The 23,283-nt window shown below is 38.0% G+C and overlaps 1 protein-coding gene across 6 annotated transcripts; it reads left to right on the forward strand.

The window, feature by feature from the left end:
- The first annotated feature begins 1,369 nt into the window (after positions 1 to 1,369).
- On the forward strand, positions 1,370 to 23,283 carry MAPK9 (mitogen-activated protein kinase 9). Of its 6 annotated transcripts, none has more exons than XM_032197197.1 (12): positions 1,370 to 1,441; positions 5,353 to 5,527; positions 9,905 to 10,034; positions 10,736 to 10,794; positions 11,470 to 11,608; positions 12,782 to 12,947; positions 13,888 to 13,959; positions 18,315 to 18,497; positions 19,156 to 19,280; positions 19,729 to 19,792; positions 20,689 to 20,760; positions 21,524 to 23,283. In XM_032197197.1, exons 2-12 carry the CDS (start codon positions 5,406 to 5,408, stop codon positions 21,694 to 21,696), a joined length of 1,305 nt encoding a protein of 434 aa, XP_032053088.1. In that variant the 5' UTR covers positions 1,370 to 1,441; positions 5,353 to 5,405; the 3' UTR covers positions 21,697 to 23,283. The 6 variants fall into 6 exon arrangements, with proteins under 6 accessions (XP_032053088.1, XP_032053090.1, XP_032053087.1 ...); XM_032197199.1 differs by having other exon boundaries at positions 21,554 to 23,283; XM_032197196.1 differs by lacking the exon at positions 13,888 to 13,959 and adding an exon at positions 14,195 to 14,266.

Below are 23,283 nucleotides of genomic sequence, written 5' to 3' on the forward strand. Positions count from 1 at the left end.
TAACAAAAGGTGGACACACCTTACTTTTCTTTCTCCAGCAGCTGTGTTTCGAAAGACTCCATCAGGTTTAGGTAGCTTGCCCCTTCTACCATCTTTACAAAGCACATGAGTACAGGAGCACTGCACTTGGTGACTTCTCGTCAGTGTTTTATGAGTCCCGTAGCAGTACAGCAGCACAGTCTCTGTAGCTCCTACTGGAGTTCACACCAGCTACTGATTGCACACAGTGTGTTGGATTCATTTCCTTACATGAGCATAGAATCACAGAATGGATTAAGCCTTTGTATTTTACCTTCTTTTGAGGTAGATGAACGTGGGAAGATATCTGTAGTTGGAAAGGGAAGCTGTGTCTTTATTTTTATGTGTTTTGTTTGCGGACATAATGTTGTCTCCTAGGCCAATAAAAGCTTGCCATAAACTTGTATTTAATATAGTATCTAATCTACAGTCACAGGAATACAAAAAAAAAAATAAAAACCCCTATACTGGTAAATAAGAGAGTACTATTTACAAATTCAAGCTAGGACTAATCAAGAAAAAGAAATACTTGTTTATATGAAAGGCCTTGTTAATGATTTCAGATCTTATTTTTTTCACAATGGCCTAGATTTTTAGTTGTGAATTAACTAGCAATAGGAAGCATTATAAACCTCAAATAAGGTGGGTATCAAATTATGGGAGAGCTTCACCTGTTTGTGTATTTGGAACAGTCAGAAATTGAAATCTTTCCTGTCTGCCTGTATTACATCTTTGAGTGAATTTATTTTTTCATTAGAAGCAAGCCCATACATGTCATGACCAGTGCCGTTTGTGTGTTTATTCAGGTTCAGAGCTGGAAGGTGCTACACTAGCCCCTAACAGCGTTTGCTCCACTTATTTAATATTAAACAAATAAGGGGTTTATTTATCTATTGCCGTAAGGGGCGGCTGTATTTATTTTAATTAATTTTGACGCCCTCAGGGCCGGGCCGTGAGGTGCTGCCGGCGTGTGACGTCACCGCCACACGCCCCCCTCCCTCCCTCCCTGCTGCCCGCGGCGGGGCAGCGACGTCACGAGCGGCGTGCGAGCCTGACGTGCGGCGATGACGTCACGGCGGAGGGCGGGCGCCGCGTTGCGATTGGCCGCAGCCTCCCCGTCCCCGCTGCGGGCCTTCCCCGCCCTCTGAGGGAGAGCGCGGTGAGGTCCCGCCCTCGGGACTCGATTGGCTGAGCGCCGCCGGCGGAGGGCTGCGATTGGCTTGAGCCGGCGTCCGTCAGCGCGCGCAGGCCTGGCGCGGCCTGCGCGGAGCAGCGGGAGGCCATTGTGGCTGGGGCGGCCCTGCGAGGAGGAGGCGGCGGCCGCGGAGGAGGAGAGGGAGGAGGAGGCGGCGGCTGTGGCGGCGGGGGGGGGCTGCCGCCGCGGCCCGGCCCGGCCCGCTGGAGCCCGCTGAGGGACGAGACGGTGAGGGAAGGGCCGCGAGGAGGGGGCGGCGGGGTCGGAGCGAGCCCAGCCCTGAGGCGAGGGGAGCCCCGGCCCCACAGCGGGGAGAGGGCGCGGGCCCCGGCCCGGGCAGGGCCCTGGGGAGGGGGGGAGGCGAGGAGCTGCCCCCGGCTCAGCCTCCTCAGGGCGGGTAGGGCCCGGGGGTGCCCCCAAACCCGCAGTGACCGACCCCGGTGCCGCTGGGCTGCGCTCACCGGCGGTGCTGGGCTGCCACAGGGCTGCCAGAAGCCGCACGGGAGGTACCGCGGCGGGGGCTGTGTCTGGGACCTGCACCTGTTGGTATCCTGCTGTAAGGACTGGGGACCCAGCGCTACTGGTTAATTGGTAAAGGTAATGAGGGAATGGGGGAGATACGGAAACAGCACAGAATATCTTCTCTTTTCATGTATAGGTAGCGCGTTCGCTGTATATTCTTCCTGTCTGCAGCACGATTCGGCTTGAAGTTTAAAACCCAAGTTCAGTTTCTTGACGTTCGTATGCTTCATTGTAATAACATCTCTGTATCCAAAATAACATGGGGAATGTGTTCCCCGCTCTTAGAACCTGTTTGTTTCAGAAGCTTTTGGCTTGGAAAATGTCCAGAGGATGGATCTGGTTAATAATAAGTTGCCATTTTAATAAATGACTTGTGAAAGGTGACTTTAATACAGGCCGTATATATACATACGCACCATGGTGCAGTTGCTTTCAACCCCTGAATATTTCGTACAATTCATAAACCTATTAGAGGTAGGTTGGGTGTTTTTTTTTGTTTCCCTATTTTTGGTTGTTTTATCTTCCATGAGCTCAGGTTGAAAACCACTTCTGTGAGCACTGTGAACTCACCACACGCAGTAAAATCAACTTCGTGCTTCTTAAATTTCTCCAACCGTACAAGCAAGCTACTAAGACAAGCACAAAAATCCACACCCAATTTATGCATCTCATGCACGGTCTAAAATAAAAAGATATCCAGAAACTTTGTGATTTGGTGACGCACCATTGTCAATACGTAGAAGTACGTTTGCTGACCATCCTGTGAATGAACGACTTTCACATTTGGCACTGGTCCTGTTTGCTGCAGCTTGTAGCTAGGGAACCATAAATGAAAACATAAATTTCCAAAATGGAAATGAGATTCTTGTATATCAGAAGCATGGAATATGTTGCATACACTGCTAGGTGGAGTGGTGCATCGAATTATTTCAGGCTGGAGAGTAACAGCGCAGGATTATGAAACTCACTTGTCAGATACACTTTTCCTTTGAGCAGTGGGAAATCTGTTCTTATTCAAGGGGCCTGACCCCCCCTCAGAATAAACTCTAAGCCATAAGTCCTGTGAACACCTCCAGTCCTGCGCCACCTAGTTTTATGTTCATGTGTGTCTGAAATAACATATGTGCTGATGCTTCCAAGCAGCTTGCAGCTCAGGTGCAAACTAGGGCACTGCCTGCTGCTTTTCTCCAGGTGTTATGGAGAGGCTGGGCTCTCTGCACACTGAATTCCAAAGGATGTCAGAATCTATGATGCTTGTTCGTTGCAGTGCATGAGACCTGCTCTCGGTCTTGTCTAAAGAGCTCATCCTGGTCTTTAGATAGTTTCCAAAAGATGGCTTTGGACAGACAAGATTTCCTAAAGTTTGGGTTCTCCGGTTTGGGATAACTTCCTTTTCCCACTTCTTCGTTGTCACTGCTACAGAGAAGCAATGATCTTCATTATCCTTTGAAGAGGCACAGCATGATTCTCACATAACTAACAAGTCTTTAACTTGATTACAGCTTAATCAGTTTTTTTTACTTTTTTTTCCCCCTCTTCTATAAGTCTTTTGCAGAGCTGGGTTTTCACTTTCCAGCTGTGTCTTTCTTGCAGTGTTGGAGATTTACTGAAAATATCAGGACTGCTCAGGGGCCATTAATCAAAAAATTGAGTGCTGCAGAGTGTAGAGCTTTGGAGTAATAAAAAAGGCTGGAAGGAAGAGTGGGTTTGTTCCTAGGGTGTAGCAGGAAAGGTTGAGAGCACTGCGTAAGGCAGGGTTTTGGTCTTATCTAAGTGTGAGCTCATGGTGGAACATGACTGGCCCTGTGTAGGAGATGTATTACTGTTCCCTACTGCTGCTGTGGCAGAGGCAGAAAACTGGTTGCTTCCGTTTTCCTTTTGCTGATCCTTTCTCCCTTGCTTTTTTTTTTTCCTTAAACTTCTAAGAGGATGTCTCAGGTAAATTTACTGCCTAAATTGCTGCCAGCGATGACCAAATTGAGTACCTGCCTTTTAAAATGCTACTTAGATTCCAGGATGCTAGAAGCTAAATGGGACTCTAGATATTTCTTGAGAATGCCTTAAGACTAGCCATTACCAGATTAACCCCAGTCTCTGGTAGGTTTTGCTGCTCTTCTGCCTGTTTTCCTTGCACGTTTTCTGGTGTTCGTCTGCTGATCCCAGCCATGGAGAAGATGCTGCTCCTTCCTGTTTGTGCCAAGGAAGGGAGACATCCAAATGCTAATTCTTGAAGGACTGAAAGCCTTTTGTGTGGCTGTGTGACCTTTTTGGGGGGGGTTCTGGGTTGCTCTTGAGGCTTTTCTGTTTTGCATTGGCTCACAAATATTCTGTAGGCCAGCGAAGAGAGAGAGAACAACTGCTTGTTCTGTAGCTAACAAGGACGTTGTACGGCCTGGCGGTCAGGGCAGCTGCTGAGAGGGAAGGTGATCGGCTTTCATTTCCTGTTTCAAGGAACACTTGACTGCGATTTAGTCTGGGCTGTAATGACACGATCTATCATGTTGAATGTGAAATTAAAAATGGGGGAATTTCTTAGGGACCTCTACAGTAATCACTGAGGTAATTGAGGGCTTGTAAGGTTTGGAGGAGGGATGGATGCCCGGGAAAATGGGAGGTCTACACTCATTACTGCAGTGCTTTAGAGCTAAAGAGGTTTAGTGCCTAACCTTGCTCTTGGATGTGTAATTACGCACATCTAATTTGTTCCTGACAGCTGTTAGTGTGGCACGGAAACCTCCAGTGAAGGAGAGTCCATCACTTCCTTAGGGAATCTTCTAGAGTGCTTTGCTGCTCCTATTTTTACAAACTGGCTTTTGTTTTGTCGTCTTCTCTTCCTCTCCCCTCTTTTAAACTGTCTAATCAACATCTTTATAGCTCATTGCTAATCATCACATCCACTCTGTCCGTGGAGAATACATTATTTCATTCTTCCTTTCTTCAGTCTCTCATGCCTTTCCTCCTCTCCTCTTTTTCTGGGTAACCAACCCAGTTAATGTGATATTTTTTCCTCTCAGATCTTGCTCCGTACTGCCCTCTGCACTTCAGTCTGTGTCTTTGTAAAAATCCAGTTGCAACTTTGAGCAGGAGGCCTTTTAGAACTGCTTGGGAGAGGCCAGCTGCAGAGTGTCACTGCCTGGATGGTATTTCTTTTTCATACAGTTTGCTTTTCCCTTCTTTAAAGGGAACTCTTTGATCCTTGTAGGGCTTTAAGCACACTAACAAATAGCATGGGATGTCGGTGTGCATTTAAGATAAAAGGAGGAGGAGAGTGGGTTGAGATAGCCGTAGCTCTGAGCTACGGCGTTTCCTTCATGTTGTAGAGAAAAAGGTGTTGGATTAGGGCATTACTGTTTGTTTTTGCAGTTGTTTACTTGGATGCCTTTTGTGTTGGGGATTGGAATAGAAACATGTGTTTGCTTACAGCTGTGAAGGTTATAATTATTTATTGTCTTGTCTGCAGGAATTTTTCATTAGCAGTAGTAATAAGCGAGGTTGAAAGAATGCTTATTAAAGAGTATGCTACTGAAAAATTTAATTGTATTAAAATATATTTTCCAACTTGTTTGCCTTGAATTAGTCACAGATTGAACATCTGTTTTCTTTTTTTTTTCTTCAAGATCTTGAAACCTGTACCAGGTCCTTGAGAGAGAAAACTACATGACACTACACCATGAGTGACAGTAAATGTGATAGTCAGTTTTACAGTGTTCAAGTTGCAGATTCAACGTTCACTGTACTAAAACGTTATCAGCAATTGAAGCCCATAGGATCAGGGGCACAGGGCATTGTTTGGTGAGTAAAAATAATTTATTAAAACATAAAAAGCTCTAAATACATAACAAAATTTGATTGTATTAGTGATAGAGGTGCCAGGATGTCAAATGTTGATGCTAATTTCTGTCTCTTGCTACAGGGTTATGATGGACTAAATAGATACTAAAATACCTGCCCGCAGTAGTTCATGTGCAAAACTAGCTTTTTTATTTTGGCTTTAGTGGAAAAGTAATATTTATGTAACTGCATAAATTAAGAGGGTCAACAAATTTCCTTCTCATTAACCACTTTATTTTTGTTTCTACTTCTCATATTCCCCATGTAGTCATGATATTACAGTGTAAGGAATGACAATGAGGTGGTGAGAGATTCTGGGTTTTACTCGTTTCTTCATCATGGCCCCCTTTCTTCTCCCCCTTTTATTCCCGATCACTCCTGTCCATTTCTAGGAGCCATCCATGCAGTGCCTTGCCATTAACTGGCAGGACGAGGCAAGTCAGTGTCATTGTCACTCCATGGATTAACCAGGAAGGGATGCTGTGTGAGGGGTTGGGCTGGCCGTCACTTCCTTGGTGTGTCACCTCAGCTCTGTGTCCAGCCTCCACTGGCCCAGGACGAGAGAGTCGTTAGTCTGATCCTGAACCTTAGTCTCTTGTATGGCACCACACCTCTGGGCCAGCTAAAGGTAAACACTTTCAAATGTTTTTTAGACTGCAGCAATCCATTCTGCACTGCTCACTGCCAGCCCTTATTTTGTTGGGCAAAACTTACTTGGTAACAAGGAAATGTTTATCGATGCGGTTTTACAATTCTTTACACACGGGAGTAAGCAGATAGGCTTAGGAACTCTAATATTAGACTTGATCAGAACAGCGTGGTGGGTTGTTCGTGCTTTAAATCCAGCCTGTGGTTTTTGTTTGTCTACAAATTCTGCAGAATAAGTGTGATGACTCATATTGTCAGCAACTCCTTATACTGCACCTGCCCGTGTCTTCTTAGCCTTTTAGTTTTTGTGTGAACATAGCTTTATTTAAAAATAAAATGACTTTGCTGTTCTTATTGCCCTGCTTAAATAGATGAAAAATAAGCAAGATGAGACCACCTTGTTTCATTCTTCTTTAGTGGGCTGAGTGATGAATGGGTAGACATGCTAGATCTTCATGTTAGTGTTTGGTAAGAGTTAGTGTAGGATATAAAGAATACACATACAGAACCAGCATAACATTAAGTGTATTTATGTATTCTAGATGGCATAAAAGAATTCAGGGTGGTGGTAATTGCTGCTTCTTTCATTGGAAGCAGTGCATAAACTATATGACTTAAGCTAGGCGTCTGCTGCAAAGCAAAGTTGGGGTTGTGTTAAGGTCAACATCTTGGGTGGAGAAAGGGATGATCTGATTTATTGACTTGTTTTGAGAATACTTGATATTTTGGAACAACAGGCTAAAACATTGCATAAATTCTCATCTTCATGTGAAACATCTCAAAACTGGGTCCAAGTTGAAGAAGGTGCAAAATCCTAATTTCTCCATAAAAGTCCTTAAAATGCACAAAAGAGATATGCAAAATACACGGATATATAATGTAGAAATGTCACCATAAGATGACTTCTGTGCTGTCATTTTTGGCTGGGAAAATGTCAGTGGCATTCGTGTGATACACATGTATGATAGTTTTTTTTTTTTTTTTTTTTTTTAAATCATCCTGTGCTTAACACAAACATTACGAAAAATATTTCTGGAGTTTTGTGTGTAGTATTTTTTTGGTGAGGAGTTCTTAAAACCAGGTATACTACTTCAGTAGTGAGAGGTCTGAATTCTGCTGTTGTTTTTCTTCCAAATATTAATGGGAAACTTCATTGGTATTGTTGCTGCTTATTTTTCTACATCTTATATTAAGAAAAAACTAACTAGTTAAAAATACGAAGAACAGTGATAAAGGAAATACGAAATGAGAGCTCGATATACATGAAAAGGGAACTTGATTGCTATCTAGAGGGTGTTTCTGTACGAAGTTCACTTCTGTATGTGACTTTTCACACTTTTCTCCTGGACCATTTACATATTTGAAACCTTACAATCTATTTGCCACTGAGTAACCGCTTGCACAAAATTGCTTGAAATTTTTCTTTGACTTCCTGTCATCATTTTTTTCCTGTCTTGCCCTTGATCTCCTACATTTTTCTAGTAAATCTGATTTTTCTGTCCCAATAAATTTCTTTTGTCCTTCAGTGCAGCAAAACCACAATCATATTCGTAGACTCATTTGAGCTTGGACTGTTGATAACTTTATTTACAGTTGCACTTTAAGAAATTGTGGGGAGAAGTTTGTTGCTGCATGCAAACTTGTATTTAGGCAGTAGGGAAGTTAGTGAAGTGGAACTGGCAGAGCAGGAATCCATGGTAGTAGCATATTGCAGTTCAAAGAGAAAGTCCTTTGCCTACAGATCTGAAGGGTAATTTCTTGCTGTAGTTTAGGTCGTAATGTTTTGTTTATAATTTCATCACGTATGAGACATTGTTACTCCTAATATTAAATGTTTGCTCAAGATGCAAATCTATTACAAGTGCAGGGAAGACCTTACTACAGTTCACCATGATTTTTATGCCTACATAGAATTGTGATATTTAGAAGTATGCTTTTCGTGGTAAAAGATGTTATATTTTTCTTGGTAATTACTTCATGCTCATACATTTTTTACTGTTTTTTTTCTTTTCCCTACCAGTCTGTTTTTAATTTTGGATATGAAGGTAGCAGATGCAGCTGCAGATTCTTTTTTGAGATGCAGTGTCAGTCACTTTCATGTAGATAAATAAGCAAAATGAAAGGTACAGGTGACTTTTTTTTATATGTGCTGAGGATGAGTCACGACACATACCAGATTTGTCAGGTGGCAGAGAGATACTTTGCCTAAAATTGCTCGTATGCCCCTCTGCTGCAGTCACCTACCTAGCTTTGATTGGCTTGGACACCTTTTTTTCATATAGATCCTGTTGATTATTAGCTTTGTAGTAATTCCCAGGCACTGTTAGTCATTAATGTATGTGAAACTTTTTACATATTATGCCTTCTAGGTGAAGTGAATAATATTGAAGCATCAGTGCTTCATATTTGGGAGGAAAATAGTTTGTGCAATTGCCTGCCCTCCCATTTTGTGTTTTGTTTCACATAGACATAAAGGCTTTAAATTTGAGAGTGATCATACGTCACTGAATAATGACCTGTGTATTTTGCAGAACTATGTTGAAATAAATGCTAGCAAGCCTTTAATGAAAGTGGTGCATTGATTCAAATCTGGGACAAGAAAACATCGTTTTGCAAGCAAACCCTGCTTAGTGGTGTATTGCTTTTTCCATTAGGGAAAGTAGTGGCTTGATGCTGGTAAACTTTGTATGATTTGAGTATTTCTATCACAGATGAGCTGTTCTTTTGTAAGAGTACTATAATCTGGTGGTCCTTTTAAAGCCTGGTGTTGTACATGCCTTGATGAGACAGGGAAGGAATTTGCAAAGAAATGTTCTGGGAAAATGTATGTTTCTTTCCTACCCTGTCAAAGTAATATTAAATGGAAGTAATATGGGAATCTTTATTTAAAGCTACAGAGGTAGGAGACTGGAACATCTGTGTTTTTTATGGTATGCATTTGGAGATAATTTGCTAAATAGTCTCTGTGTTAATAATGAGGATATTCAGACTTCAGATAATTTAGCCTTAGATTCTCAGAGCTGTTAAAGCAAGTTTGCATCTGTATCTCAAATTGCAGAGGGAACGAACAAGGACAACTGAAAAATGCCAGATGAATGGCCATTTTCATTTTTAAACCGTTGTATTGCTCCCTGGGATCTGGGAGCTTTCCATATTTCACCATTCTATGGATTTTTATTTTGTGCGAAACCAGATGATGAGTGTAATTTTCTGCTAAGCATTAAAATTGCTATGAATTGTAAGTTATTCACATGCAGGAGGAGTGCATTGACACCTGTGGAACAGATCAGGTGCTGTGACTATCCTTTAGGAAAATTCCTCTTGCAGATGTTAAATGACTGTCAGCAGTGCTGTCCCAAAAAAAGGCCTAAGTATACAGATTAGGCAACTGAAATACTTATTAATTTAAAATAAGCTTAACATATTTTTCCATCTATTGAGTCAGCATATACTATCTTATTGGGGGGGGGGGCACAGAAGACTTCTTGTAAGATTGTTAGTGCCTTTATTTAACCTAATTCTGTTTTTAAGGAATGTACATTTTGTAAATGTAAATTAGATGAAGCTGCTTAGTTGATACTAATTTTTGCAAATCTCGATTTATTTCCTTGTTCCTATCTGCCCTTTTCCCCCCACCTCTCCCCAAAACAGACTTCAGCTTAAGTTGTTTGTCTTTTTGAAAACTTCTAGTGCTGCATTTGATACAGTCCTTGGAATAAATGTTGCTGTAAAGAAGTTGAGTCGTCCTTTTCAGAATCAAACCCATGCAAAAAGAGCTTACAGAGAGCTTGTTCTTTTAAAATGTGTCAACCACAAAAATGTAAGTTTGGCTTTATATTTCCCTCTTTCATCTTAGAGTAATTTGTCTTAAAAGCTCTCTTGTTATCGATAACCAAAATACCATAAAAATGGTGAAATTGGAAGGCTTTGGTGTGGGTAATAGAATTTACACGATGTGTGGTTGAGCTCTTGGGCGAGCTGTTTGGTTGTTAAGAGGATGAAGTGCCAAGAGCAGGAGGTTCTTGTTGCAGTGCTGTTGTGGATTTACCTTCAGTGTAGACTTTGTAAAGATGACATTGCTGTAGTGTGTTTGCTCTTTTAGTCCTGTTAAGCGAACGAAGCCTGTCTGGCAGATGGTTTGGCTCTTGTAACTGCACTGTAGTTATATTTTCTGAGCTTAGGCAAGATTTGTATTAAATACAGTATTTAACTGGTAGGTTTGGAGTGTGCAGTGATGTAGCTTAAAAAAAGGGTGCCGTCTAGGCACTTGAGAGGGAGATAGGTGTCATGTAACTTCAAAAAGAAAAACGTTTCTGCTGTCTCAGTTCCTTCAGCATATGTGCTGTAGTTCTGAACTGTTTTTGAAACAGCAGTTTTTCAGTGTAAGTGAATTAAGTGAAACCAAGTAATGTTTAAATTGTGTATATTACCAGTGTGCCTTTGATTTTGAATAATTTCTGCAATAAATGACTTTTTACTTGAATTAAAGCTGAAACTTCTTCTAATGTTTTTCCTTTATAGATAATTAGTTTATTAAATGTATTTACACCACAGAAATCACTAGAAGAATTTCAGGATGTGTAAGTACTAGATTTTTTTGTTTTAATTTTCCTGACAAATAGTAGCATAAGCCATAGAGCTATATTTCTACTATCTTACAGACTTTATACTTTGAATACAGAGGGTAGCTAAAAGACTAAATCCAGGCTTTGGTTAGTCTTTCTGAATGTTTCTGAAAGAAAGAAAAAAATAAGATGTTTTACTACACACATAAGATGGAAGTGTAGGTCATTTCAGTGCATATGCTGTTGTGGTTAGTGAATGGGCTTGAGTAAAAGGGTACGTGTGTCTTTGAGTGGGTAAGCAGATGGTATTTTAACTTGAAAATTAATCGTTCCTTATTAGTCCTTACAATATTTTTTTTGGGGTGTGTGGGGTGTAATTACAGTGAAAGGAAACATCAAGTCCTGATGCATTGCAGCATCTGCAATTTCTTCATCAATTTCAGTCAGTCTGAGTTTTTCATGCTGTATCAATTTAGAAAACTCAGAATTATTCTGACTGCCATTTCTAAAACTAGCTAAATTCTAATTTCTTGTGATGGACTACTGCATATTATTTTCACTTTTAATAGTTAGACTATTTGAGTAGATAACAATATAATTTTGAAATTATGGTAATGCATAAGAAATGCATTTTAAATTTGTTAACTTTTTGACTCAGGGTTTCTCAATGTTTTCTTTCTTATGCTTTAGATACTTGGTTATGGAGCTGATGGATGCCAATTTGTGCCAAGTTATTCATATGGAATTGGATCATGAAAGAATGTCCTATCTTCTTTACCAGATGCTGTGTGGTATCAAACATCTTCACTCAGCTGGTATCATCCACAGAGTAGGTAGTATTAGATCGTTAACGATACTCTATGAACACATATTCTTAAGAACTGGAGATCTGATTTGGAAGAGAATCCAGTCTAGGAGAGGAACAGAACAGGGATAGCTCAAAGGAATATACCTAGAGAGGACTTAAGAGTCTGTGACCAAATAGAACTTTGAAATAATCTGTGTGACTCCCACCTCTGTTATTAATAGATGAATATTGAAATGTGATATCCTTCACATGGCCCAGCATTATAGCAAGATGAGAGGACAACAAATTTCATTGCCAACAACTGTAAATAATTATTCTGTTATTTCAAGAGAAAAGTCTGAGTAGAAGATTAGAAACTCCAAGCCAGCTGGTTCAATACTGTTCTGCAGAAACTTGTTGCCTTCCTAAAATGTTCACACTTGATCTATTTGCATGTCCCCATCGTCTCCCTTGAGAAAATAATATTTTGTACCTGAAAGCATAGTTCATGTGACTGAAACCAAGTCAAACATTTGAGCAGAATTAAATGTGCATCTGTAATTCAGTGACTTGTGATAATCTGTGAATAAAAAAGTGCTTTAGTTTTTCCTGTGCTGTATATTCCTTTGGGTGCAATAATGCTTTTTCCCATGAGGCAGATATCTTTAAATATGTTATTTTTCTCTCTGCCCACCAGATGGCTTTGTATTTTCTCTACATCATAATTTTAACAGTGAAATTTGCTAATCAAAATAATGCAGGTGGCTTATCTGTCATTAACAAATGCAGTTATTAATGTATTGTGTTGTGCCACTTTCTACTACAGACACCTGATAGATTCATACAATCTCCTTTTCTATGCAACTATTATTCATACCCAAAATAGGTCCACTCAATGTGTTAAAGGAAGTAGATAAATGTACACATTGTGCATTACAGAATGTAAGGTAACTGACTATGCTGTCACTGCACAACTGTGTAGATTAAAAGTCTGCAGATTATGTTGATTCGGTATTTCCCTGACTTTTGAGCACTGAGCTGTGCAGCATTTCACTTCTCTCTGGTCTGTGTATATATAAACCAGCAGAAATACCAGAACACGAATGTAAAGTTGTTATGTGAGGTGAACTGGGGATATATAAGGACTTGGGGAGTGGGGAGTAACGTATTATCCAGTATGTTGAGCCTTCCTTAACTGAAATAATTTCTTGTTAGGATTTGAAACCCAGCAACATAGTAGTAAAATCAGATTGTACGCTCAAAATCCTTGATTTTGGACTGGCGAGAACAGCGTGTACTAATTTTATGATGACTCCATATGTAGTAACACGGTATTACAGAGCACCAGAGGTTATCCTTGGAATGGGCTATAAAGAAAATGGTAAGTTACTGGAGCAACACTTTAAAATCTCTTTAACAATCTTTTGTCTAAATCATATCTGTCTCAGAACATAACAGCTTTAAAAGATCAGGGCAGAGCTGGTTTCCTCTGCCATGTCTGTTTTTAAACAAAGTGTGCTAATGACATTACTGGAAATAACAACAAAAATATACACTGGTTATTTTGGAGAAGGTAATAGTTTTCTGCTGCATACTTATCTCTAATGTATACTGTTCCTGCTCCCCTGCTGTTGTTTTATCTTCTCATGTGTTGTCCTGGTGTCATTTTCTTTACCCTAAAAAAAAAAAGTGAGACATTTATGCTGGATGATACTTTAAAATAATGATCATTGTATAAATAATAAACCCTTATATCAGTGTAATTTTTATTGTGAAGCATCTTTTTACATTCTGCCCCTTTTATGTCTGTGATTATTAAAATCTATTTCAGATTCCTAGGAGAAACAATGTCTTATATTCCCTTAAATCTGCAAAGCACTTAAAAAGGCTGGGTGTTATGCTATAGTTGAACTATTTTTAATGCCTTGAACATCCAGCCAACGAACTTGTGTATTAGTGTTTTACGTGCTGATTTTTACTAGCTGTGGAGTAATATGCTGCCTCCTCTGATTTTTTATCTTAGTACATCTTTTTGCTTTGTCATTGGGGCTTGGGGGTATCGTACTTTCTGTAACTTTGGCTGCCTAATACAAGGGACTCACAGGACCTTGCTGAGCCACTTAAGAGTTTACATTGATGCGTGTGGCAGCTTGTACTACAGCAAATACTCATGTGGACGAGAACATTAATAGAGGCAGTTCTGGATAGGACAGGAAAATAATTGCAGGACTATAAATGTGCAGTGTGAAGTTACAAATAAATAATCATCGTATTTAAAAAATCTTTAATCTTTTGTCCTTGTTGCACCTAACATATGATAGTGGATATCTGGTCTGTTGGGTGCATTATGGCAGAAATGGTCCTCCATAAGGTCCTGTTCCCAGGAAGAGATTGTATCCTTCTTCATGGTTGTTTCAGAAATGTAAACACTATTTATATTTTTACAAAATGCTAAAACCACAATTTAGCAACAGTTAAGTTAGTCGGTGTTGAAATGATTGAAAATTCATGTTAACAGTTTGTTTTTCCACATTGTTGTGTTTTATTGTAGATGCTAGATGTTTTTGTTTTTTTCCTCACTTTTGTTCATGAGACTTCATAATTTGATCATCTCATTTTTACTTTCAGTTGATATCTGGTCAGTTGGGTGCATCATGGGAGAATTGGTGAAAGGTTGTGTGATTTTCCAAGGCACTGATCGTATCCTTCCCTAGTCATCCTTGAACCCCATTCCACTTCCAACAGAAACACATTTTGACCTGTATAAGTATAAAAGCATAAATAGTGTTTTCCATAATGTTTTAATAGATCTACTGTAATATATGAAATTAGTGTCATTAGCCAAATCGTTAAACCTTCCCATTTTATTTTTGTAGTAGACTATTTACTGTAATTTGTATTGATTGAATCCATAGGATTTACATTAAGAACTTCAGCTTTTCTAGCTTTAAAAGGATACTGTTAGATTAAAAAATAAACACCAGTAAGTATATTTTCTTACTATTGTTCTTTGTAGATAAGTGTTATAAGCAAAAGCCTACAAATTTACTTCTTACTATGCATGCATTTTTGCTTCCTATTTTGTTGAACAGTGAACTTTTTTTTTAATGTACGAGTTTTTGAGTTTGTCAGATTTTTTTTTCTTGCTCATTAGGACACTGCTGTCCAGCAAGTGCTAATTGCAAGCACACTGCATGAGATATTAAGAAAAAATATTATTTAATACAAAAGGAACAATTATTTTTCTTTTGGAATTTTTGTTTTCATTTTATGAAAACTTTATTTCAGGCTTACTTTTTCTTAAGATTCCCCCATCTCCCTCTCCAGTATTTTTGATCCAAATTTGTCTTCACATAATTGTGCTTCCTTATATGATAGGAATTACAGGAAATTTTTCTGTATTAAAACCATATATTTTTGTATATACCTTAGTTTGGAAATCTCAAGAACAGTGGATCAGAGACAAGCCCCTATGCTGTGTTAAGTGAACAAAAATAATCATTTAATTGAATGCATGTTCCTTGAAGAATTTGATGCATTTCAAAGTATTTCCCTAGAAACAAAATTTAAAACACTTGACTCGTTATCAAGTTGCAATTTAAAAAAAAATGGAGTGAAACCAATTCTCTTCTCCTTTATAATGAATCATCTTGTGAAGTAGTAGTGTTGTAGGACTAGACGTTCCAAGTTTATCAGTAAATATATAGAAAGCAGAAGGTGCAATTAAACCACAATTGCCATGTGTGGCTGTATGCCTTAAGAAGCCCTAGCTACTTGAGGTCCAACATTTTGAAGAAGGTCTATTTTTTTCTTGTCAGCAAGTAAATGTTGGGTCTACCACTTTGAATATCAAATATACGTTCACATAATCTTTTTATAGATACCTCTGTACCTTACAGAGGGGTAGATTAAATTTGAATACTAATTTTCATGACACTAATCTTCAGCAGTTGATCATGCATTATTTAGTAGCATAAATGATTAATTGTTAAATAAGTCTGTTTTCCACCTTTCTTTCTTTCTATATTTATTGTTTTACCTTTCAAAGCCTTCAGACCAACCTAACACAATTCTTCATGTATGTTATATGTCTTTCACCTGCATGTCAGCATGGGCTATTTTAGTTCATTCATGATAAATGAAGGAAATTTTGTCCATATTTTTGAATATGCGAATTACCATCTGTGGTTCTCTGAAGCTCCACCAGTCTATATTTCAAGGAGTCTCCCCTTATATCTTACCAGAATGCATAGCTGAGCTTAGAGTTGTGGTTTTTTTTTTTTTTTTTTTTTTGTTTTTGGTAAGACTTTCGGTTCCCTTTAATGTGAAATACTGACAACTATTCATGTTGTTGACTTACGCAGTTACCAGTCTGGAAAAGTTTCAGATTGTCATTTTCATTTAGCTGCAGCTGCAAGACTGTTTTGACTGTGTGGTTTATGGGGGATGCTAGTGTGCAGGGCCATGAAATTTTCCCTTTTACAAAACGTTTTTTGACTTAAGTTTTGAAATGTCATAGTACTGGGGTATTTAGAGCAGGGCCAGTTTCAGTACCTTCCCTAATGACGTGTCCTTGACTATATTCAGGAGAACCTGCTCTTAGATCCAGTAGTTTGTATCCCGACAGGGGTTTCTCAGGGAATTGCAGCATTGCCCTGGGCAAGCTGAGATGCTCCACGTTGTCAGAGCGATGGATGGGCTGAGCCTGCTCCTGACGGGTGCTGAGAGCATAAACTGGCCCGAGTGGCTGGCGGTTGCTATTGTGTTGGAGATGAAAAATGTAGAAAAACTATGCAACATAGATACTGAAGATGAAATAATGGAAAGCATAGCAGCACCAGAGAATGTTTTTAATGCTCTTGCTACCCAGGTGGTGAAAGCAACTGCCTGACTGATGGAAAAAGCATGAGGTCATAGTCATGATTTATTGGGGGAAAATTGTGCTTTATTATAATTGTAATAAGGACTCTGTTTCCAACTTCTCTTCTTCCAGACAGACAAAGTAGGCAGGCACACTTGGTATGGACTGGTTTACTATTGACGTTGAGGTCACTTACTTGACCAGGAAGGGAATTCTGTCTGTAGAGTGCAAGGTTATTCATAGGATGCTCTGCACATTTTACAGTGAAATTAAGGTTTTCTCCCTGATGGGTTTCTAACAATGGACATTGCTTATTTGATGCCCAACTCTATGTTGGGGAATTTTTTTTTCCATTTTTTTCTCTCCAGGTTTTTATTAGTGAAGTAGGATATTTAGTCATCATTGTTCATCCCCTCACCCTGAAACCACAGTAGAGTGGACTTTAATTTGGGTAGCTGGCTAGCCAGGCTACTGTTACTCAGAAAAAAAAGCTTCTTGAAGATGGGTTGGTGGAGTTCTTGCAGAAATTAGTTTTCCAACTCAAAACAAAATTTCCTGGTGTATGTCTAAAATTGCATTGTATGTGCGTTGTTTTAGCATGAGAGTTAGTACCGACTTGAATTTTTATTATATTGTTTTTCCATTGGAATGTATACAATAAGCAAATATAATTTTCAATCTTTGCATCTAAAGTTTTAGCATGAAGCAGTGACTATGCATATATTTCTATTTCTGGTGCACTAACTGAAATGAAAAGAGCTTCAATGTTTTATAAATACTTTAAGTCTACGTGCAGCAAATGTATTTTGTTAGAAAATATGTATGAGGATGGATAGGTTGAAATGATAGGTTATGAATTTATATATAAAGGTTGATGGTTAGACTTTGCTGGAATTGCACATTCTTTTGATCAGAAAAATGTAAAGTATAGGTCTGAGTAAACTTACTGTATTAGTATCGCTGATACTTATGTATTTTACATACTTGTACAGAATTAACACAGTATGTCTTCTCGGTGTGAAAGAGCTTTGTTGTTCTTACTAGCTAAGCTCACTCAGAGAAGGTTCCAGTGTATCTGTAACATATGTATGTTTCACCAAGTCTAGGGAAAATACCTTGAGATGAAAGAAGGCACAGTCCAAGAGTAATTTGAGGCGTATTTTCAGTTGGTAGTATGTAAATCCAATTCCTAAGAAATGTTTAGAATCTGCATTTAAAAACAGTAGTCTTTGATTAGGAGGTTCTTTTGGTTTAATTATGTAAAAATATACAGAAATCTGGATTCACTTTTTAGAATCCAGAAATCTGGATTCACTTTTTTATTTTCAAAGTTGAAAATAAAAAGCAACCAAATGAACGAAAACAAATAGAAACTCCCATAATGTAAAACCTAATTTCCTCGTGACATAGGCACAAAATTCCTTACTTTGAAGAATGTGTTGTATTTGTGCTTTGGGCTTTTTAAAAAACATATACTTCCTTACTTTCAAAAATCTTCCATGTGATAATATTGTGTACTTCGGAAGATTCAACAGCAGCTTTTCTTTTCTGTCCCTGTAGTTGTTTTGTTATGGATATAATTACCAAACGAAGCTTCTTTTTGACATTACTGTTTTCAAAACTGGCCAATAGCTATTAATTAGCAAAAGATATTTAAGAATAATACATTATGCAGCACTTCTAGTCCGTCTTACAAAGCCCTAAATTTTACATTTTTGTCAATGTAGCTTTTTGCATGGCAGTTCAGAATGTTAATTGATCTTAGAATGAAGTTCTTATTTTTTGTCATTTGTTCAAGTTTTCAACTTTTCAGATTTCTGTAAGTGATATTTCTGTGTAGTGCAGACTTCAAATTCTTCAGCTGATTTTCCTAAAGATATGGTGCAGATATTGATCAGTGGAATAAAGTTATTGAACAATTAGGAACGCCGTCAGCGGACTTCATGAAGAAACTACAGCCTACAGTGAGGAATTATGTAGAAAACAGGCCCAAATATCCTGGTATTAAATTTGAAGAGCTCTTCCCAGACTGGATATTTCCATCAGAATCTGATCGTGACAAGTTAAAAAGTAAGGCAAACTTTTTTCTTCTTTTCAAGATTTTAATTCAAAATGTCTGCAACGTATGTAATAAATACATATATATGTATATATGAAATATTATCTGGTAGTGTATTTTATTGCATTACAATGATCATTCATAAAAAAAAGTCAATACAGTGACTCTGCAACAATGAATAGCAACTTACTGTGCATTTACAAATGTATTTTAAATTCAGTAGTTAATGGCAAAAAACTGTGACCCATGCACCAACATGACTGTTCAAAACTGAGTTTGGTTGATGTCAGATGCAGGGCTTATGCTTTGGATTACAGTAAAATAACATTTATGCTAGAGGATTGTGACCTCATTTTGAAAGAAGTCTGTACCAGTATAGGAAAGCTTGCATCTCTGAGCCTGTTCTGGTAGTGCAGGTTAATGTTTCTGTGTATTTAGCAAAATGTGGAGCTTTAGTACAAAAAAAAAAAAAATATGGGCAGTGCTCAGTGAGACCTATTTAACCCCACAGGATTAAAAATTAAGTATTCTCATGTCGCCAACAAATGGAACGTGTTGAAAGGCTTAGACGATTAAGAAATCTGTGTTTTCTGTTCCCAGTACGCATTTTGTCATGTGTTAAAAATCTACAGCTCTTTTATCTCTGTTTTTTCATTTTTTACTTTCTAGCCAGCCAAGCTAGAGATTTATTATCAAAAATGCTTGTAGTAGATCCAGACAAGAGAATTTCTGTAGATGAAGCCTTACGTCATCCTTATATTACTGTCTGGTATGACCCAGCTGAAGCAGAAGCTGTAAGTTTGCATTGCAAATAAATTTTAAGATATCAGTTTAATAATTTTAAAGAATATCTTTAGTTTGAGTCAAGAACATACTTTGAACTCATACTTTAACTAGTCAAAGTTGCATGTAAAGCATTCAGATCAACAAACCACCTGAAGAACCACCTGGAGTGGAATTGATGTAATAGTTCCCTTTATGGAAAGAGTTGCCTATATGGTGGCAAGCTAGTGCATTTTGAATAGTGGGCTTTCTCAGAGGCCCCATCAAGCCTTGTGAAAAGTTTAATTTCTAATTGATGCTTTTGAACTGCATTTCAGTGGGAGTAGGACCTAAATTCTGGAGACACAAAATGAAAGTAATTTTGAGATGGCTAAAAAGATCACTTTCAGTTTTTCTTACTATAATTGATTGTGTCGGCCATATGTAATAGGTAAATTACACACTTTCTTTTCTTTGTAGCCTCCACCCCAAATCTATGATGCACAATTGGAAGAAAGAGAACATGCAATTGAAGAATGGAAAGGTAAACAAGTGAGCATGACCGACAAAATTTACTGTAATAACTTAGGTTATAAATGACAGCTCACAGTACACGTGTGTTGGATTGTGTAAATGGAACTTGCTACTCAAAATATGCAGTACTACTTACGCCAGTATGAAAAGAAATCACTGGAAAAATGTACTAATCTTGGAATGAATATATATGCATGTATGTACACATACAGGTAACATTCTGAAGTCTGTTCACCAAAATGTCAGTTTTCATTTTCTTCTTCCTTTCCCTTGAATATTTTGTTGTTAGGTGTTCGTAATCCCAATGTGTTTTTTTTCGTGATAGAAAATGCTCTGAAAGAGAAACAAATCAAATGGAATCCATTTGGTTATTACTCAGAATTAGAGGTGTCTTAATCTATTTAAACATTGTTGCTCCAGGTTTCATTATGCCTATGGATATGCACACTGTTAAGTGAAGGTGTAACTTGGCGTACCTGATGGGACACTAAGAACATGTCATGTTCTTCAAGAGCAGACATTTGTTGATGTCAAAATAAAATTTCCACGGAGGTTTATCTGCATGATATTTTAAATACAAATTTGATTTATGCATTTATTTGCAATTAATTGTAGTGCATTGTAGGTATCGATGTAATATTTTGAGGTGGGATGACTTAGCTATTCTGTTTGTAAAATGTTGATATTGGCACATGCTTAGTGTCTTTCTGTGATACATAAAACATGTAGGATTCTCTAATTATGTTAATAGGCCTTTAAAAAAAAAAAAGCCCTTACAGTTGTACACAGACTGACCCGTAACTATTTAATTGTACCTTTACTCATTTATAAATTATATATAAAGCCTCTGACCTTACAATGTTTTTTCTCTCTCTTCTCTCATTCCTCCCACCTTCCTCTCATCAGAGTTAATATACAAAGAAGTAATGGATTGGGAAGAAAGGAGCAAGAATGGTGTGGTAAAAGATCAGCCCTCAGGTTAGTCATTGTTTCAGTAGCTCTTCTATAACTATGCTGTGTAGGGCTCATCTGGTGGACTAGAGGAGTGAAAAAATCCTACTTACTCCAGGTAGGCAAAAATTCTGTTCCTAAAGATAAGGATTCTGATCGGCCTTTGGAGACCCATGTGCTGTAGTATTTAATTTTTATGAAATAAGTTGTAGGAAAGTGTAAGTCATGGGCATTCAACACACTGAACTGCCTTCTCCACACAAGTCTTAGGCATCAAAAGAAATAATTGATGCCATGTTACACCAGCTGTTGCGCAGATACCTTTTATGCTGAGCGGTTATTCTTTGTCTCTGTGTGAATGCATATGTTTCATGCAGGGTTAAACATCTTCAGAGCTCCTTTAAAACAGCTAATAGTACAAAGTGTTTGTCTGCAATTGAAGCCTTGATGTTTGCTGCTGTTCTCTTGGTTCAGTAATTGGAGTTGTACTATCTCTTATTAACTATACCTAGATTTCTTGGTATTTGTGCCACTAGGGAACAAAATCTTATGTTGCCTCTTTTTTTTTTTTTTTTTTTTTTTTTTTTTTTTTCCCTTAGAGAAGGAGAAAAATAATCTATTCTCCTGATATTCACTCCAGGTTTTGCATGTTAAGAAACTTAGTACTTGCTTTTCTACTGTTTATTGATTTGTTATTTTCTAAGAATTTTGCTAGGGAAAATGATGCTCAAAATGATGCTCAGAGCCTAGAAGTGGGGTTATTTGTACTTGCAATATTGTCTTGCCTCAGATTTTATTATGTTTGGTTTACTTAGCACAGATGCAGCAGTGAATAGCAACACCAGTCCTTCCCAGTCATCATCTATCAATGACATTTCATCCATGTCAACAGAGCAAACATTGGCTTCAGATACAGACAGCAGCCTCGATGCCTTGACAGGACCCCTTGAAGGATGCCGATGATCAGCCAGGATTGCAGACTTAACTTTGGAAAAAGAACTCTCGCTTCCATTGGGCCTGAATTGCTTGTAAGTTAATGGAACAAAACTAGAAAAACTCCATGTTCTGCATGTTCTACTAAAGTAATGCCTGTTTTTATTTTTACTCAGTTGTTATGAAACTGCCTGCTTAATGTTGTAGAACTTAAATCAATGTCTAAGGAACAACAACAAAAAATAAATTTAGACACTATAATAGGCTTTTATTTTGTTTCAGCCTATTTCAGGTGAGCAGTTATAATAGATTTTTAACCAATAACTTCTCTTAAATGGGTTCATGAATCTTCAGTACCAACTGGCAGGCTTTTGTGACATCAATGGTTGTTTACATTTTAGTACAGTATTGCTCATTAGTAGGTTTTTTGAATGTATAGTGTCTATGAAGTTTGTTTGAACATGTGACTTTGGCAGTTTGCTTTATTTAACTACTGGAGTGTTGTGTGTAAGTGTTAATTCACATATTGAACACTCAGTACTATATTTAAAGGGCAATTATTTTTACATATAGCACTTTTTATTGAGCCCTTTCTATCCACTTCCTAATAATTCTGTCTATCTTCTTGTAGAAGAGAAAATTGTGAAGTTTAAAGAATGTAGCCATCCCTTCATATTTCACCAATGAATATGTCTCTGACGTTCTTTTCAGTTATTTAAACTGAAGTGGATGGAAGACACACAGTGGCTTAGTTCAATCTTAAGGATGAGTGACTTCTCTGTGAAGTTGTGCCTGTTAGAAGAGGGGAGAGTGCTAAATTGTTCTATACATTCTGTCTTGCAATAGTGGTCCTTTAACAAAAACAAACAAAAAAGGAAATTATATCTGTGCTTTTCATTCAGTGCAAACTGTTAAAAAGGACAGGTGAATTGGAGAGACTTGCAGCCTAAGTGGCCTGAAAAAGAGCTGCATAAATGTTTTCCATTTTTTAATGGGTCCATGCTATCTAGAGAGTAATTAAGGAAACAAATGTAGTAGCTTTAAGTCATTTGACAATTAAGTTAAAGTATTTACTTAATTGAATTTAGCTCTATTCCCAAATTAGGAAAACCTCTCAATTTCCTACTGGAGAGGGAAAATTAATATATTTAATACATATATATTTTCTAAATACAGTGTCAGAGGAGAGGAGCTTATTTGCTGTTTCAATAGAAGCTTGTCAATGCAGTTTTCAGAATTGTATAATACAAACACTGCCTGCACAGTACGTTGAATTCTTAGAAAATGTTTGCAGTAGAGTAGGGCTTAAATTACCTGATGCTACACACTTGTGAATTTGTGCACATTCACTTTAGAGTGCACAGGTGTGTAAAATTTTGCTAAAGGATCTTATGTGTGCATGTGTGTATGATTAAACTATATAACTATAATAGTAATGGATGTCCAAGATGAGGTAAAACACCACTTTCCTAAAGGCACTGTATTTAGCTGTTGATTCAGATACTGCTGACTTGAATTTAAAAAGAGCACTTATAAAATATACTTGTGCATCTAGCCACTGTGCTACTGACATGTCTAGTACATTCTTGTAAAAGACAAGTGTCCCTTCTTTCTGAC

This window comes from Aythya fuligula, chromosome 14, assembly GCF_009819795.1.
Source record: "Aythya fuligula isolate bAytFul2 chromosome 14, bAytFul2.pri, whole genome shotgun sequence".
NCBI classification, from domain to species: domain Eukaryota; kingdom Metazoa; phylum Chordata; class Aves; order Anseriformes; family Anatidae; genus Aythya; species Aythya fuligula.

Coding starts and splice junctions, on each gene's coding strand:
- MAPK9 (XM_032197197.1), top strand. CDS start 5,406: ATGAGTGACAGTAAATGTGATAGTCAGTTTTACAGTGTTCAAGTTGCA. Junction 18,498..19,155: donor TGATCGTGACAAGTTAAAAA/GTAAGGCAAACT, acceptor TTTACTTTCTAG/CCAGCCAAGCTAGAGATTTA. Junction 19,793..20,688: donor TGCAATTGAAGAATGGAAAG/GTAAACAAGTGA, acceptor TCCTCTCATCAG/AGTTAATATACAAAGAAGTA.